The following is an 18,862-nucleotide window of genomic DNA, read 5'->3' as shown; positions in this document are numbered from 1 at the left end:
GCGAAGGTGTTGCTAGGCCAATGCTAAGGTATCCCAGGTGGTTGTGAAGGTGTTGCTAGCATATGTAAGTGGAGTGTCTAAAAACATTTGACTACAGAGTGTATCCTGACTGTGGTGGAATAAAAAGTAGAGCTATAAACATTACATATAAGTGAAATGTCCCAAATGTCCCAATGTACAAACACTGTAGGTCAAATTGGTTAAAAAGCACAAGCACTCTATTCATGGTTGGGCCCTGAAGGTGTTGTAGTTGTAGCCTGAAAACTGTCTAATGACTAATGTTGCAAATATTTGACTCAGAATAATAGTAAGAGCAAGAATAACATATAATAAATAGAAATATTTTGATGCAAATACATGATGCGAATATTCTATCGGTTTCAAACTAAATTTAGACATTTTTGAGGATGAACAAAGCTGTGGCTGTTTCCTAATAACTGAGAACGCTGAAAAGTATCAGTAATACATTCATATACAAAAATTCGACACCCTGGTCAGACGACACGTTCTGTTAATTTTTCAAAGTATAAATAAGGTAACACATTTTCCACAGGGAACAAATTTAAATATAGCATTTTCTGCAAATTTTAGCACACAATTTCTATTTATTTCTAAAATTTAACAAAAATTTTTATTTTGAAATAAAATAAAACATACAATATAACATATATAACTATCATATCATACATGTAACTTCCACACAGGCCACATTTAATGTTTTTTTCTTTCCAGTAGATTAAATAAAATTACATTATCAGTTGTTATTGTATTATTTTCTTGTCTATTTCCACACCTTTGCACATGACTTGAATTGGGAGTCAGGCTTTTTACTCAGACTTTACCCTGAATATTTGTAAATCAGTAACACACAGCCAGTATAATAGCTTAACTCGCCTTATTTGACACTCCTAGTCACCAGAGGACGCCATTTAACACAATATATGGTCTCTACTTTCATTATCTAACAGTGGCGTGAAGCACAGGTCAACTCTTTAGCAAATAAAGAGCATGGACTTCGTCCAAAACCTCATACTACCACACTAAATGGTATGTCAAAAATAGTACACCACCAACAGAAGTCCATTCAATAGTGTAGGACGTTTAGTTTGGTACTATGTGGTTTGGGACCATGAGGACGTCATCAGAAGACATGAGCTGGAAAAAGTGAAGGAAAACAACTGCAGCCACAACAACGCAAGGTTGTGTGTACAAAGTGTCCTTTGGCATCAAGCATAACATTTATCATAAGTGGCCCAACATGAAAGGCTGGATATTATTTAAAATACACCCAGAATCCGTCATTCAGCTTCTCACACATTCAGACACAAAACACACTACACAAATTTACTCAATTATTCATTCATTTTATTAACAGCAATTTATACATTCTGTAACCATTTTTGTAGAAAATGCACTCAGAAAATTTCAGAAAAATAAAATTTAAAAAGTTCATATTTCTTTATATACACTGCATAATGATAAACAGGCAGTCTGTCATATAAAAACAACATGAAGGAAGTATTTAACAGACACAGGCTCTCTCAGGCCTGCTGTGGAAGTACATGGGCAGTTAAATTCGTGTGGTGGGATTGAGTGTGTAGATATATACAATTGTATGCAAAAGTTTGGGCACCCCCTGTTTTGTTGATTTTAATGCATGATTACTGTTTATTTCTTGAATCTATCATTTGGAAAAAAACAGTAAAACCTAAAAAGCAGCCTCTGCAAAAGTTACAGCACGGTTTATATTTTATGCTTAATTTCTTTTTGTTAATTTCTTAAATTTAGCAGATAAATAGAAATTGTGCTATAAAAACTGCCCTATTTTAGTGTGTTCTCTGTAGAGGATGTCTTTACCTATTTTTACATGTTATTTGACTGGGGTTTTCAATTTTTGCATACAGATGTACTTACATTGCTGTGCAAAGTCAGAGCACAACCTTCATTGGTTTCATTTACAGCCAAAACAGCCATTAAGCACAACTTATTCATTTTTCACAAGATATTTCTGAGAAATTAAGGTAATCATGCAAGACCTGGTAGACACTAAAACTGTCCCCATCAGATAAACAGCAACTAAAGCTTTCATCTTTGAGAGAGAGGAGAAAATCAAGCTGCTTCAGATCTGAAAACATCCACAGGTGTTTCTGTCCATCCTTCCACTGTGAGAAGACGACTCAGCGCTGTGGGTCTGAAAGGATGTGTAGCTGTTCAAGAAGAACCTCACTGAGAAAAGGAACAGACCTATCAAGAGAAGCAATAAATGCAAAACCAACTTCTAAGACTGAGCTTTGGAGGCGTGTCTGTGGATTTCTTTGAAAAACTGAAAGCGAGTCTCCTGAAAAGAATGGAAGCTATAATAAGTGCTAAACATGGATCCACTAAATGCTGAAGAAACCAAGGCCTCTATGTAATTTGTAAATAAATGAGAAATGAATAATTTAGTCAGTGGCTGTTTTGCCTGGAAATTAAATAAATGAAGGAAATCAAGTTACACAAGGGCTGTGTCAGACAAGGCCTTGAGTCTTTGAAAAGCTTTGAGTTGTTAGCATTTCTGCTAACGTTTTCTTATTGGGCCATTCTATAGTCTGCACCAGGGCTAACATGTTCCAATTAGACAGGTTTATGGTTAACATCTCCGCTAACAGCTTCCTGCTTGCACTTTGAAACTCTATGCAAACAAAAAGGAGCAGCTCTGTCAAGGAATTATTACCAGATAACGGTTGGTGTGACTGCTATATAAACGATCGTCAGCTTCTTGTTCAGAGGATCTAGACCTGTCAGTGTGGTGGACAGTAGAAGTGTTGGTCAACTTGCTTAGCTTATTGTAAATAGCATGTGATTCCTTAACCACCTGAAACCTGGGCTTATTTTTCAGTAGCTACTAGTATTAAAATTATATGTACGTTCTGTAATTATGAGAGTGAGGAACTGAAATGTGGATCACATTCAGACCTTCAGGGCCCTTTTGTGAATATGGTTTACATCTAGACTTGGACTATGTCAACTGTCAAATAATATTAGCACAAGACAGATGTTACAGATGTTAACTGATATTTCCAACCAACTTATGATGCATTTATTGTATTCTGAAACAGCAGCGCCAGGCTACTGTGCTAATTTCGTTTTCATTTTACAGTATTTGTAATGCTAACTGTTCATATACCGGCAACAGGAGAGGCGTAAGTGAAAAATACTGGATATCGGAATCAGCCCACAATTCCCATATCGATGCACAACCTCCACTGACTCCCTGATGGATACACAACAAGTAAGCAGACATATGTACACACAACCATGCACAACATGCACAAACACAAGAGTGAAGCGGATAAACATAAAATACACATCAACAGAAAGTGACTAATTTGAGCTCTCAGTTTTCTCATAAACGTGTGAACACAGATGGAAAATTGGGCAGTTCTGAATTTCCCATAACCTTTAACCAGACATCTTCAGCAAAATCAATAAATCACCAGGCCCTATGCACTAAACTCGACCCCCACCGAGTAATTTTGCACCGATTAGCGAGACTCACAGGCTAAAGTTCCAAACAGGCTTATGCTGTGATTTTAGACTGGAACGATGAGTAGACAGAGGGATTCTGAATGGATTTCCAAGTGATTTCAGCAAATTAAACACGTCTACAGGTAAACAAATACCCAGAAATGTTCAAATTCGTTAGGCAAAGTAGTTGGGACAGTTAGCACTGCTCTATTTGGCAGTTGGCAGTATCGGCTCTGTAGTACTCAGAACACTGAAGGCCGCAGTATGAAAGTCACGTTAACTGTCATTTATTTTCTTAACACGTTACAAAGTCTCTTACCTAGCGATGCCTACTGAGACATCTACATGTCTTACTCGCTCTGTTGCCTCAGGCAAGTGCTTCAGCTAACTTGCTAGCTTAGCTGGCTTCTGCTAGGTTGCTATGAACAAATGCTATTATCTTAGCTAATCAGTTTTCCCAGCTATGTGGGGTAGTCCTGGATAATTAGCTAGGATTCTAAGCTTTCATTGCTCTTATCTGTTGCTAGCTAGCAGGCTTCGCAATAAAACTGTGGTTAAGGAATATTAACGTGGGAAACACCATCATTGGTCCCTTTAAACAGTCAGACTTGGCAGATTTCCACCAGGCATACACTGTCTGATTTTGGCCCACACATGCTGACTTCACCAAAGTCTGTATATGCCAACTTTAACCTGCTTAACTGACCAGACTTGTGAGTCGTCCGTACACAATGGTCTATTATACATACAGAGTGAGTAAAAAATCTCACTGTATACCTGGTTTTAGAGGACATTCAGCTACAGCTCAACCAGCCAATCAATGCGCTCCAACAAGACGTAAAACTCCACAATGCGTTAGCCTCGGATGTGACTGCTGCTGTCACTGTGCTACAGAGACTGTTGTTAAAAGAGGCAGATGAAGATCAAAACTATGAAACATACTTTACTTGCAGCTGTACAGAAGTGCTTTTCTGGTGTGGAACAAAACTGGCTCTTTTCCACTGCAGCGCTACACGATCCAAGGCAACTAATGTAGCATAGCTAGCTAATGCACCTCGTGTAAACTTAGATTTTACCGTTTTAACTGCTAAAGTACACTGCGCCAAGGACTAAAAACATGTACTCATACTTGGTCTGAAAAAAATGATATTGACGCATCCCCTGTGAATATCCAAATTAATCCTGATTAATCTGTACTACAAAACTAATTTATTAATCTCTCTAAGCCAGAGCACTTATTGTTCCAGAAACAACTGAATGCTCAGTTAAAATCACTTCTTCTCTAGGACTGGGCTTAATCTGAAACAGGAAAATCATTCCTGGTTGGTTATCGTGCATTTAAACCTTTAACAAGTGGTATTACACCATAAACCCCATGCTAGTAAACATACGTGCTGCTAACCATGCAGCACTGCGGTTTCTAAATGGCCATAATAAGGCTTTGTGTACGTGTAGATCCATTAAAAAGCAGATGTGTACTGTAATAAGGCACTTGGTAGAATCCCAATCAACGAAACATTATCTGAAGTGAAACATCACCAACGTGAGGAAACAAGCATACAACAGCAAGTACGGAATCCATCAAAACACAGAGCAGCTAACATTTAAAACAAGACAGTAGTTTAAAAAAATATTCTTTCTAAAGAATCTCAAATGATTTTATATATCTTCAGGCTTTACAAAGATATCTAAAAATATTAAAACTTTATTTAAAGAGAAAAACGATTTGGCCCTAATTTCAGTTCAAATCTCCAATTAACAGTTTCGTCCTCTTCATTTTTCTGTTGAGCCGCAACATAAGAAGCATCGGTCTTTGAAGGAATTCAGGAAGATGATTCACACGGCTTTGGTGGAAAAACACGCCCCCTTCTGGACGTCCTGACACAGATAAGAAGGAAAGAAGCGAAGCTCTGCCTCTCTCTCAATAACAGCCTTCCTGCTTAAACTCTGTCTTCTCCAGCTCCACGCCCGTGTCCTCACGCTTTCTTTGGCAGTATCGCACGGCGAGGAAGATGGAGAGGATGAGGAGGACGAGCAGGATGGCTCCGCCCACAGCTGCTGCCAGGATCCCCATCTCGGAAAGCTTGACTGAGAGAGAACGACAGAACGAGAGAACAAAAATAGAGCAGGTGAAAGTATGTACTGGGTAATGCACAAACGCTGGACAATCTGTGGGAACATGATAAAAGAGCACCCACATTTTGCTTTGTCTGCCAGGCAATCAATGTTGTTCTGACCCGCACTCATCTGTTTGTCACTGTTTTCTCATCCCTCATTTCTCCCTTAGAGGATCATTCATTTTCGCCCCCACAAAATCTCTATTATTTCTTCGCCCGACAGCTACCAAACTGCATGTACTCACTTAGGGCAGGTCCCCAAGTTCTAATCCACAGCCATACTGGCCCACACTCCTTTATTTGTTGTTTTTCATCCCTCCTTCCTCCCGTAGAGTCCCATTCATTTTCACCCACATCCAAGAACTACAGCCACCAAACTGCATGTACTCACTCAGTATTCACTTTAAGCCACAGCCATACTGACCTGCACTCCTCTATGTGTCGTTTTTTCATTCTTCATTCCTCCCCTAGACTCCTATTCATTTTTAACAATAGCTAGAAACCACCTGACAACCCCCTAACAACCACTCAGTTAACACCCCATATACAATGGCAACCTTCTAGCACCACCTTAGCAACCAACCCTTATCAGAGAACTTGTAGAGAAGAGAATTAACACTCTGTAAAGTCTTCCGGGTGTCTCAAACGCTAGAGGGCGCTCCCGAGCGAGTCCAGAATGAATGGGTTAAGATGGAGCGTTTGAGCAAAATCATAGTTTATAAATGCTTTTTTTAATGTAAAGTAACACAATCATTTCCTGAACACAGAACAGCATAAAACATTTTAACACCACTGTTATATTTTTAAGAGTTTTTAAACTCGAGTTACAGGAGTTTAAAACAGCGCCCCATGTACGTCCACGACGTCCGTACGCCCAAAAAAGGAAGCATACAGGTGAGTTTTCTTTGCTTTTTCAGTGAAATACTTCCTTCTACTTTCTAAAATTAAAGGAAAGTTCTGGGTAAGTGATCAGAAACTTTTTAACTTTTTGTTTTTAGCCGTTCAGCTCCATTCACCCCCCATTCATTGAGGACTCGCTCGCAGGCACCCTCTGTTGCTTTGCAGTTCTGTTTTTGATATAACGGTGGAAATAGGAAGTGGTCAGGCTCCTCATAAACCGGCTACGCCCTTATACCACAGCAACTGCCTTTCAATCTTTGCAACCACGCAATCACTCTGCATTTTCTTCAGGAAATGCACTATTTTAGTTTACTATTTCCTGTTCAGCAGCCAAATAAATACCAGAAAGTGATAAGTAAAAGACATTACGTTTTACTTTTTTATTTATTTGGCTGCTTTAAGGTTATGCCCTGCGCTGGACTGGTGACCTGTCCAGGGTGTTTACCACCTTCCGCCCAATGGCTGCTGGGATAGGCTCCAGCATATTTGGCTGCATTAGTTGAACGCAGCTATTAAAGTGCACGCAAACAGAGCCAAACTAGCTGATTAGCTGTCTTGCTTCCTCTCAATACTCAGTAGCTCCCAACTGACATACAAATAAACAAACATTACTTATCGCTGTTATAACACCAATCAGAAGTTGCACCTTTCATTGTTTTCATAAGACCCAAGACATTTCTCAATAATTCTGCTTCCTGTTTTCCTTTATTGGCAAATTTTATTTTATTTACTTTTTTATTTGTTGATTTTTATTTGTTGAAGTGAAAATAAGTGAACACATCCTCTACAGAGAACACACTTAACACAAAATTACTGTTAAAATTGCTGAATTGACCATAATGAAACAAAAAATGTGGCCTGGGCCACAAAGTTATGTCACATTTAGTTTTTTATGTTGATAAAATTCAGCAAATAAACAGAAACTGTGCACTACATTTGCAAAAAAATGTTTACATTTGTTTCCTGTAGAGGTCGTGTTCACCTTTTTCCATTTAGAAAGCTGACAAAACATGGACTAGGGAAATAAACTAAAACAGAAATGAGGTTCACAAAGTTGTGATCAGTAAGTCTGCAGACTAAACTTAGAAACCAGGTTTGTAAAAGTGTAATCAGTAAGTTCTAGAGCTAAAATTAAAATTCAAATTACGTTCATAAAATGGTAAACGATAAAAATTGTAGGCAACCAAATTAAAATAGCAACGTAGCCAGTACAGTTTAGTACTGTTGTAATGTAGTGAAAACCTCCAGCTCCTCAGCTCAAGGACAGAAATATCTAATCTATCAGCGCCAGACGGAAAAAGAAAAGCAGATCAGTCTGTTTGCTTAACCTTCATCTACACTGTATCTGCCCTGCGAGAAGTAACAGGGACACCCGGAGACAAAAATAATCGCTGCTGTACACGAGGACGACCCGACCAAGGAGAAAGAGGGAAAGAGAGAAGTTCCTCAAACTCAGCCTCGTCTGGCAGGGACTGAAAGTGTCTTTAAGGTCAATCAGAAATCAAAACTGACCTTTTTCTCAATGTTAATTCACATTAAGCTACATGAACACACAATATCTTATAATTTACAATACCGATTGACTGAGGTGTCATGACTCTGCTCCACGCACCACATCACTGTGAACCAGTGGGCGGGGCAAAATAATATTAACCCATAATGTCATGTTCCACCTCCCTCTCCCATCCCAATCATTCAACGAGAGGAAGTGTGTTGTGATTTATGTTTCACGGTGATTTTATTCTTTTAGTTTTTTTTTTTCTGTTCAGGAAGCTGGTCTCACCTGATTGGACGACCTGGAGGCTGATTTCGCTGGTGAAGCTGTGGACGTCAGGCGGGTTGGTCACAAAGCAGCTGTAAGTTCCATTAAAACTGAACTGGACGTCCTGTAACGTGATGGAAGCGTCGTTCTTCATAACGTTCCCAGACCATGTCACATGACCTTTGAACCGGCCATTAGAAGGAGGGTAGGAGTTTCCCTGAAAGTAGAACACCTGCAGACAGGAAGAGAAGAGAAGAGAAGAGAGAGAAAGAGGGGAGAAGAGAGAAGAAGAGAAGAGAGAGAGAAGAGAAGAGAAGAGAAGAGAAGAGAAGAGAAGAGAAGAGAAGAGAGAAGGTGGGGGGAAGAGAGAAGGAGGAGAGAGAAGAGAAGAGAAGAGAAGAGAGAAGGGGGAGAAGAGAGAAGGAGAAGAGAAGAGAAGAAAAAAGAAGAGAGAAGAGAAGAGATGAGAAGAGAAGGAGAAGCAGAAGAGAAGGAGAAGAGAGAAAAAGAGAAGAGAAAAGAAGAGAAGAGGAGGTGAGAAGAGAGAAGGAGGAGAGAGAAGAGAAGGTGAGAAGAGAAGCAGAAGATAAGCGAGGATGAGAGAAAAAGAGCAGAGAAGAGGGGGTGAGAACAGAGAAGGAGGAGAGAGATGGAGAAGAGAAGAGAAGAGAAGAGAAGAGAAGAGAAGAGAAGAGAAGAGAAGAGAAGAGAAGGTGAGAACAAAGAAGGAGGAGAGAGAGAAGAGAAGAGAAGAGAAGAGAAGAGAAGGTGAGAACAGAGAAGGAGGAGAGAGAGAAGAGAAGAGAAGAGAAGAGAAGGTGAGAACAGAGAAGGAGGAGAGAGAGAAGAGAAGAAAAGAGAAGAGAAGAGAAGAGAAGAGAAGGTGAGAACAGAGAAGGAGGAGAGAGAGAAGAAAAGAGAAGAGAAGAGAAGGTGAGAACAGAGAAGGAGGAGAGAGAGAAGAGAAGAAAAGAGAAGAGAAGAGAAGAGAAGGTGAGAACAGAGAAGGAGGAGAGAGAGAAGAGAAGAGAAGAGAAGAGAAGGTGAGAACAGAGAAGGAAGAGAGAGAGAAGAGAAGAGAAGAGAAGAGAAGAGAAGAGAAGGTGAGAACAGAGAAGGAGGAGAGAAGAGAGAATAGAAGAGAGATCAGATAAAGAAAAGGTAAATAAAGAAAAAAGAACAGAAGAATAAGAAAAGTAAGAAGGTGAAGAGAAGAAATATATAAACAACATTCACGTCTGAGGACGCCTTTAACACTGTTCTAACAAGAAAGTCTAAAAAAGTGATAGAAAATGATTCCAGTTTTAATGATTAAAAATCAGGCATCTGATTCCAGTACTTAAAAAAAAGTCCACAAAAAAATGTTTATTTCTCTCACCGATTCCTCGGCGGTCTGGCCGAGGGGTCTGAACCTCCAGGTGACGGCCACTGAGCTCTCGGAGACGGGATGGGTGGACTTAAAGGTGCACTTTAGCAGCGCGCTTGTCCCGTTGACCGCCGTCACCTCTTTGGGCGTGGTCACCTCCATTGCCGCCGCACGATAAGCACCTGGTCGCCATGGATACCAGAAAGTCAGGAGACGTACAGTACTGTTCAAGTATTTGACATCAATGGCCCGTATTTACCCAGAACAGCAGTGCTGGTCTAGGATCTGTCCCTGTCAGTGACGTCACAGTAAGCAGGAGAGGAATCTGATCGTGGATCAGCTCTCGCACACAGAGAGGCTCTGTGAATACAGGCCACTGTTTTTAATACACACCAATCTGGGTGGATACAGTGATTCTGATAAGCTCGTCCTGCACAACTTCACACACTTCAAACCATTAATAAGAAGCTAGAAATCTCAAGGTGGAGGAGCTCCTGAGTGGTGCAACCTAAGAGTTGCTGAGTTTGATCCCCAGTGGTGCCACAAGAGAGAAGAGAAGAGAAGAGAAGAGAAGAGAAGAGAAGAGAAGAGAAGAGACGAGACTTGCTTTGCCCTGCTTTAAGCTTTAGCCCAGCTATAGCTGCTTTTCTCACATCTCCGGCAGGAAACTTTTCCAAAAATAGAACAGTTTCTTGTAAAATGTTTCTCCACATTCGTTTTTCGGAACGCTGAAATCAGCTCCCTATTCACCAGCTTCCTTTGAATTTTCCTGTTCCACCTTAAATGGTGCAACAGGCTTTTTAGTGTTTGACAGTTTCTCGTTGCAGATTAAACGTATCAGGAAACCAGCTGGAGTGATTATAAACACAAATAAGTCTATTCATCTCTTAAGTTATCAATGTTCGTCTTAAATCTTTCTCTAGCTAGGCGAGATTGTTACCTGCGCTATGTGACCTGCAGTCTACACGCCAAAGTTAAAGGTTAAAGGGTGAATTAGCAGATAGGATTTTACATATATATATATATATATACTATTGTTTGCCTGTTTATTTGGTAAAGCAGCTAAAGTGACTTTAAAATCGTGTCAATAACGAAAGCTAAAAGATTTACGTTTGCACTTCTGTATCATCTCTGCTGTCTACGTGAGCAAAACGTCCAGTCAGACTGGATTCCTGACATAACGTTCCAGCATATCTTTGAGACGTCCACTGCTAAAATGGTCATATAAACATGTAAAACTATTTGATACAAAGTGGTCATTTATAGACCAGAACAATCTCAGCAAGAGTTTTTATTTACATCCTTAATCTAAACATTCACACTCCTCATGTGTACAAACACACACACACACACACACACACACACACACACACACACTCAGACACACACTCAGACACACACACACACACACACACACACTGAGACACACTCAGACACACCACCTCCCTCCACACACACAGTGATTCACTCTGACCAGCCTTTACAAACACAGACTTAAACCATCGACAGAGAGAGAGAGAGAGAGAGAGAGAGAGACAGCAAGAGAAAGAGGGACATAAAGAGAGACATAGAGGGAGAGGGGAAAAGAGAGAGAGAGCAAGACAGAGAGAGAGAGAGAGAAAGACAGAGTGAAAAGAGAGAGACAGAGACATACAGTGAGAGAGAGAGAGAGAGAGTCATGGAGAGACAGAGGGAAAGAGAGCAACAGAGAGGCAGATAGAGAGATAGACAGACTGGGTGAGCAAGAGAGATGGACAGAGAGAGCTAGTGAGAGAGGGACATTGAGAGAGAAAGAGAAGGACATAGAAAGAGAGAGAGAGAGAAAGAGAAAGGAGGTAAAAATAGCAAAAGAGAGTGAGAGACAGAAAGAGAGAGAGAAAGGGGAAGGAAAGAGAGAGGGGGGAAGTAAAGGGGGGGGAAGAGGGGGGGAGAGGGGGGAGAGGAAAGAGAGAGAGAGAGAGAGAGCGCGAGAGAGAGAGAGATGGAGAGAGAGAGACGGGAGGCTGAAAGAATGAATAAAATCTCTGACATTTGAAAGTCTTCTCTGTATCTTTACGTAACTGATGACGGAAACCACTCAGAGGCCTGTCACTCCTTCACTCCTTCACTACAAACAGCTCACACCCTGACACGGAACGCAGCTCATCAGAGGAACAGAGAGGAAGTACTGAAAGTGTCTTCAGACTCCATATCTAAACCAGACACTCCTAGAACTGCTAATCCACATTTACATCTTTGGATCTATATAAAACAGTGCATGTTGTAGAAAACCTGAACATTTTGACTGATATTCAGCTACAGAACTTCAGAACCTTCATCCTTAACTTCACCGATTTCCTACATAATTCATTCAGAGTGGTTTGATGTAAAACAGTTTATTATAGAGAAACGTACTGACTCAGTTGTCTTTACAGTGGTGGTGATGGGAACCAGGGTCGCCATGACTACAACACAAATATAGCCATTTTATTTACTATCAAAACCACCAGTGAACCTACACGAGTCTTCTGAGAGCTTATATGTAATGTTGATGATGGTGAAAATCTGAAAATAAGTTTTCTTCTGCGACTATTTTGCCTTAGAATGCCCTACATGTGCCTCTCTGCCATCCATGGATTCAAAAAGTTCACATCAAAACTATCATTAAACTCTCTCAGGTTTCAGGCAGTGTATTCATAACTAATTTGTTTAATAACTTTTTTGTGATGCAGCTTTACGAGGCATTAAACTCTTCAGACGTCTGGTTCCCATCACCACCACTGTGAACAATTCTGAGTTGAGCATTTCACATCAAACCCCTCAGAGAGATTCTCTTCACCACAAACTACTAGAATCTTCAGTTTCATTGCTGAGAAATGAGAACTCTACCAGAGATGGACATCAGTGTCCAATAAAATACTGAGATAAGACAGGAAACTCACTGATAATCATACAATTTTAAACTTTAATAATTCAAATAACTGTACGATTAACATGTTGTAAAACATTACGTGTGTGTATTCAACATTAATATAATATAATTAAGATTTATCATTGGATGCTGTTGCTGTAATCATTACGAGTTCAGCACTGTGATGTTACGTAGTCTATCAGAGTTAAACGTCTGTGAAAACATCTTTGCCCTTTTTTCAATCCACCTGCAAAAACAAGCCGCTACATGTTCAGCTCCGAACAACAACAGCACACCTGATTACTCCTCTATCACTGAGGTGGATCTCTAAATACTGCTTTCTACATGCTTCCTGAATGGCAGACTTTTAGACCATCTCGAGGAACCTGAGTCAGGCCTTCAACTTGGGCTAAATCAAAGAAGTTGCCTTCAAATTTCAGGTTGCCCTGGCTTGTTTACAGTGCAGAGCACTGAGAGTTATACTTGCTTATGAGCGCTTTTCATTCATAAATGCGATCATCTGCGCTGGGGTTCATCCCTGTTCAACACAGACAGTCTGGTTTTCAGGCTGTGTGTCCAGGTCTACAGTTTTAACCGTCATTTGTTGGTTCTTCCAAATTGTGTGTGTGTGTGTGTGGGGGGGGGGTGCATTTTGCCACCTCATTTGTCCAACTGTGTCATTTACCATAACTGGCAAATCATAAAGAGAGCTAGCACAAGTCCCAGTGTTGGTCTGAAATGGAGAACTGAAAAAGGACCAAGGAAGGAATCCCCAAAAAGAACTGCTACTGCTCGGTCCAAGAAGATGAAGAACTCAAGACATTGATTACCAAAGATCCAAACCACTCAACATCCACAAAATGCGCTTCACAATTAAATATGGCTGTGTTTCTGTCATTAGAGCCTATCAAACTTTCGTCCTCTACCATCCACCCAATGTCTGCTGAATTCTCACTGAAGAAACTAACATTCGTGTCTTATAGAGTTGAGCACCACATCAGCTACTTATCTCCAGTATGACTGACAAACCGAGGTTTGTCCAAATTTGCTTCTATCCACTTGTTTTGAAGAACAAACCACTCCTGACAACAGAAAACTGTAAGACAAAACACAGCTGGAAGAAACATCAGGAGTGAGTCTAACTGAATTCTGATTTTTTAATGTGTGGCCACAGGGCTGTCCAGAGGTGGCAGCCCTAATCTGCGCCCTTTAACCCTGAGTGGATGTTATCGGCGATCTGTTCTCCTGTGACCGAGTCTGAGTGACGAGGTCAGTGGTGTAACTGTACTGTCCTACGGTGAACTCACCTCTTTCCGTGCCTCCTAACAACTTCAGCAGTGTTAAATCACGTCTGCAGCGCCGTGTTACAGCGCCAAACCGCCATATTTTAGTGTTAGTGCACTCTCGAGCAACGAAAGTGAAATAAAAAAGTGGGTTCATGTTCGAAAGTAAACTGAGGAAGCTGTGAGGCATTGGAGAGTGGGAGAGCGCTGTCTTTCCAGGCTTGCTGTTTTTAGCTGCTGGCTAACTTGAAGCAGCGCTCCGGCAAAACACGGTGAATTGATGATACGGTAGATCAAACAAGACACAAAATCACCGCTTTCAGTTTAAACATACCTAAAAGGAGGACTCTGTGACTGGTGTGAGAGATTCACACTGCAGATAATGCTTTTACACAGCGAGCGTCAGATACACTGCGTTTCACCCCTTAAACTACTACGGTAGCATAGAGAAACCCAGCCGTCTAGCTGGTGTCTGAATACTGTGATCTGCTCTGACATGGATGTGGTAGGAGTGACAGCGGTGACCTACCGAACCGAGCTGACGTTGTTGAGAAACTAAAGAGTTTTGCTCTGTTGTTGGCCACTTGTTTAGCATTTGTAACGGGGTAGCCGAGCGCTCGACACCAGACAGCTAAAATAATAATTTTCTTTCTTAAATCATGACTATTACAAAAATTGCAGCTGTGCTTTTCCAGCTGGTAAAAACAGCTCAGAAACTTTCTCCCACTCTTCCATGACAGATTAGTGAAATGTTCCACTGTTTGGTGAGTGTTTATCATGATCGGACCATAAGTGATAGTTTAAAACCACAATTAACCACCCAGGAGCAAAATCAGCCTTCAAACGTGAAAGAAATCATGGTTTGACATTTATCGCAATATGTATCGATATCGAACGATATGAATTTTGTTTATCGTGATAACGTTTTTGGCCATATCGCCCAGCTCTGCCTTAATACTGAGTGTGTTTACATGCATTTAATAATCCGAGAACTGCAGAAAATCAGATTTTGTCAGTAATCTGATTAATGCGTTTACATGCACTTGAGTAATCAGATAATGGGGGAAACTCCAGGTCTACATGAGTCTGACAATGATCAGATTCCTGCTTTGCAACCAGCCAATGAACTCACAGAAGATGACGTGGTGTAAACATAACGTAAAACTCAAACTTCATGACGTGGCTTTTTTTTTTAAACATCGCGCCACTTTACCTGAAAATACGAACATATCCTTTTTTACGTCAAGCATGTGTTTGGTTTCAGCGTCGCTCCAAAAGTGTTTTGCTACCATCTCGCAACATCCATCGTCTGTTTCACACATGCGCAGACTGAGAAATCCGAAAGAAATCAGAGTGAGAGTTCACATGCGGTGAGAAATCTGATTACTGAGCTAAAATCCAGCTCTCTTTCTCAGATTTCTTAATCAGATTTCTAGACCTTACTCCGATCTAAGAAATCTGAGTGTGCTAATCAGATAACTGAAGAAATGATGTAATAATGCATGTAAACACACTTAATTTCAATAACCATGAGTAATTAGCATCTTTTAAACAGTCACAGTGGCAGTAAATGTCCCACTGCAAACCACACACCAGGACTGCACGTTTACACAGCAGTAATCTGAGCAAAAGATGGTATCTTCAGATTTATTGACACTGTAGTTGATTTTTGTTGTAAAAAAAGATACAAGAGGTTTAACGGTGAGTCTGTCAACATAATATCTGTGGTGAAATCACTTTCTGCATTTTAAAACAATTTAAAAATACTGGGATAACAGGCTACCCTACGGAGCCCTGCTGGTGACATCCCGTGGGAATGAGATCGTGCCTTATTAAGCTGTTCAAGGCTTATCTTGTTCCCACACCTTACTACACTGTAAAAAAATAGTATCTTTTCAAGTAAATTGATCTTAAATCTAATCAATATATCTAATATTTCTTATTTTGAGAAGGTTGTGCACTTATTATAAGATTATTTAGCTCATTTCTTGACATTTCTTACCTGTTTTAAGTTATTTTATTGAGTAAAATGATCTCACTTTACTGGCAAATCATTTAGCTGGTTTCAAGCACATTTCTTAAAACAAGCTAAACTGTCTGCAATTATAGTGAGATCATTACACCTAGTAAAGTTACTCAAAACAAGTAAAAAATGTTTGGAAATAAGTTAAATAATCTTAAAATAAGCTTAGAACAATATCAACAGGAGAAGTATCGGACATATCGACTAGATTTCACAGAATTTTACTTGACAAGATACTAGTTTTTCCCCAGTGTAAGTCGTGGCCATGCATTATTTTAATTTACACCACCATGTCACCATCAGGGTTCCATACTACCCAAAACTGTGGACACTGACAGGAAATGTGTATCATCCCATCCCTAAAATCCCTAAAATTTACATTACAGTTTTTCTATTCTACTAAATCACACTCCGAACCTGTTTAAGGGCCGACTGAGAAATCCTGACCTGGGCATTTCTTTGTGAACCAAACCAGTGTAACTGGTTTCCATCCCTTCTGTCTCAAAAGGACAGTCATTGTTTTCTACTCTGCAGAGATTTTATCCCGGTCCATATAAACTTCTACATACTTTCTATTACAGGCATTAGAAAAACGCTGCAACTCAACAACCCTTCAAGGTGTTTATGGGAACCTGGCTTCAGGAATGTCAGAGATAGGAAAGATGTCAAAGATGTCAAAGATGGCTGGTGTTGTAGAGCCACTGCCAGAAACACCCACAGACACAGCATTTAGACCTTCCACCAAATACCACATAACTTTGGAGCTACATGTCCTTTGTAGGTAGATTAGAAGTCAAAATGTATCAGAATTTACAGCCAAAGCGTCTAATTTGCTTGTCATTGTTATATTAGAACCTCCCTGGCTGAGTCTCGCGCCTCTGGCTGAGGTTTTTAACTCTCCTGCACTGTAAACACTGTAATTCAAAGTGACAAGGAAGGAAAGTAGTTCCGAGGAGGAAGCGCAGCTCAGCTGGGCTCCATGTTGTCACTCACCTGGTGTGACCAGCACACCTACAGCACTGAACAGGTACATCCATATTCGACACATGAGGAATCCTGAGTCCCCGCTGAAGCTGTAGAAGCCCCTGTTAGTCTTAATGTGACGCTGAAAATCTTCGTTATTCGAGTTTGTTCAGAGACGCTCGACTCAACCTGCTCACACCGTGTCCGCTGGTGTAAAAAGCGAGCAACAGCGATATTACGGCGTAGCGGCGGTTCTAGGAACTGCAGCGCAGCGCCGCAGCGGTGGAGTGGAGTGTTGCCAGATTGGCAGGTTTCAAGCTTTCTTTTGGCCCATCATTTTGCGTTTGGAAAACCAGTCTTGGGCTGCAGTGGTGGACGAAGTACACAGGTCATGTACTTGAGTTAAAGTTGAGATACCCAAGGTAAAATATTACTCCAGTAAAAGTAGAAGTTCCTCCCTTTAGACCTCCACTTAAGGAAAAGTACAAAATTTGTTTTTTTGCTTTCAAATGTACTTTTAAGTAAAAGTACTAAAAGATCAATTGTGACTCTAATGTCCTGTTATCATCTTTGTAAGACGACTCTTGCTTTGTTAACTCATTTTAGGTGAGAATACTCCAGTGTCACTCTTGGTAAACCAGTCTTTTAATAGATTGTGATTAATTAGTCTGACACTGATGTCTATTAACATTATCATAAACACAAAACATTGAAGGTAAACAGTTTCCATTAGGTGGAACTGAGTGGATCTGAAATAACTTTTTGCAAGCAAACAAAGTTTCAGTTTAAGATTTATTTGCAGATTAGTTACAAGTTTAAGTTTAATAAAAACTTTAAACTCAGATTCACAAATGAGTTTTCCTTTACTAAACTGCATCTGTAGGTCTCTGTTCATAAACATAAACTAGCCAAAACAAATTTACTATAAAATGAAATGGTGTTTGTAGAAATTCAGAATAAAGACGCATCAGTCACAACTGCATATGTGTACATATGTCTATATTGTGGTCTATTTACACAAAGTTAGGTTAGTTCATCATTTATGTTGAATAGACTCTCCCAAAATTTTACGCTGCTGCACTGACGTTGAACCGTGTGCTGCACTGGGTCGGTATGACCAGCAGGTCAAAACAAGCTCAAAACAAAGTGCGCTGTGCCCTGATTGGTGTTCTTACTTTGAACTTCTTTTGTTTTGACACGTTACGTTTTTATACACACATAAACCAAAAGGAATGAAGTATTTCTCATAATGTAGTGGAGTAAAAAGTGAGATATTTGACTTTGAAATGTAGTGGAGTGAAAGTAAAAAGTCACCAACAATGTAAATATTTCAGTAAAGTACAGATACATGAAAAACTACTTAAGTACAGAAACTAATTACATTTGCTTCATTACTGTCCACCACTGTTGGGCTGAGAGATATAAATTGTGCTGATTTAGTTGATTCTTCAGACGTTTGACAGTGCCTAACTGACCTTTTTTGTCATCACTCATAATGACGAATAATAATAATAATAATAATAATAATAATAATAATTATGTAACACATATAAAGCTTGTGTTCTCCAAGCAAATGAAACTCTCAGAAATATTCAAAGCCAAGAGCTTCTACTGCGCCTTTCCTGACTTGACAAAATATTTACAGTTAGAGTTTACACAGCATAGCTACAGTTTACGTAGCGCTGCTTTCCTCCAGCCAGTATCTGTAGGGAACTTCGTACAAAATATCTAAGCATGCATAAAACTACTGCCTGTGCATGAACGACAGATTACATTCCAAAGTACACAAAAAGTCTATTATAATCCATACTGCACCTGTAATCATATTACAGGATGGACATTAGTGTTGCCTACCTTTATTAGAGCAGCTATATACACTTTTATCCTTACACACAGTCTTCCGAACGGTCCACAGCTGGTCAACAGCAGTCCTGTGGTCAGAAACGGGCCTGTGATGAATGAGGTAGATGGGGGCTGATAAATTATGCAGCAACAGATGGTCTGTAACTGTGCACATGCATGGCAGGCCTATAAGGCCGGTGGAGCTCATG

General features: G+C 40.1%; 1 protein-coding gene across 1 annotated transcript; it reads right to left on the bottom strand.

Annotated features, from left to right (window-relative positions):
* Nucleotides 1–1,348: 1,348 nt before the first annotated feature.
* Nucleotides 1,349–17,051, bottom strand: mpzl2b (myelin protein zero-like 2b). The gene is made up of 4 exons (XM_036580106.1): nucleotides 16,842–17,051; nucleotides 9,665–9,834; nucleotides 8,308–8,518; nucleotides 1,349–5,595 (listed from the first exon to the last, which is right to left on the bottom strand). Exons 1-4 carry the CDS (start codon nucleotides 16,894–16,896, stop codon nucleotides 5,429–5,431), a joined length of 603 nt encoding a protein of 200 aa, XP_036435999.1. The 5' UTR covers nucleotides 16,897–17,051; the 3' UTR covers nucleotides 1,349–5,428.
* Between the last annotated feature and the right edge of the window lie 1,811 nt (nucleotides 17,052–18,862).

The sequence above is a fragment of the Colossoma macropomum genome, unplaced genomic scaffold (genome assembly GCF_904425465.1).
Source record: "Colossoma macropomum unplaced genomic scaffold, Colossoma_macropomum, whole genome shotgun sequence".
NCBI lineage: Eukaryota > Metazoa > Chordata > Actinopteri > Characiformes > Serrasalmidae > Colossoma > Colossoma macropomum.
The sequence above is the reverse complement of the archived record's forward strand: the minus strand, read 5'-3'. Positions and strand labels throughout refer to the sequence as shown.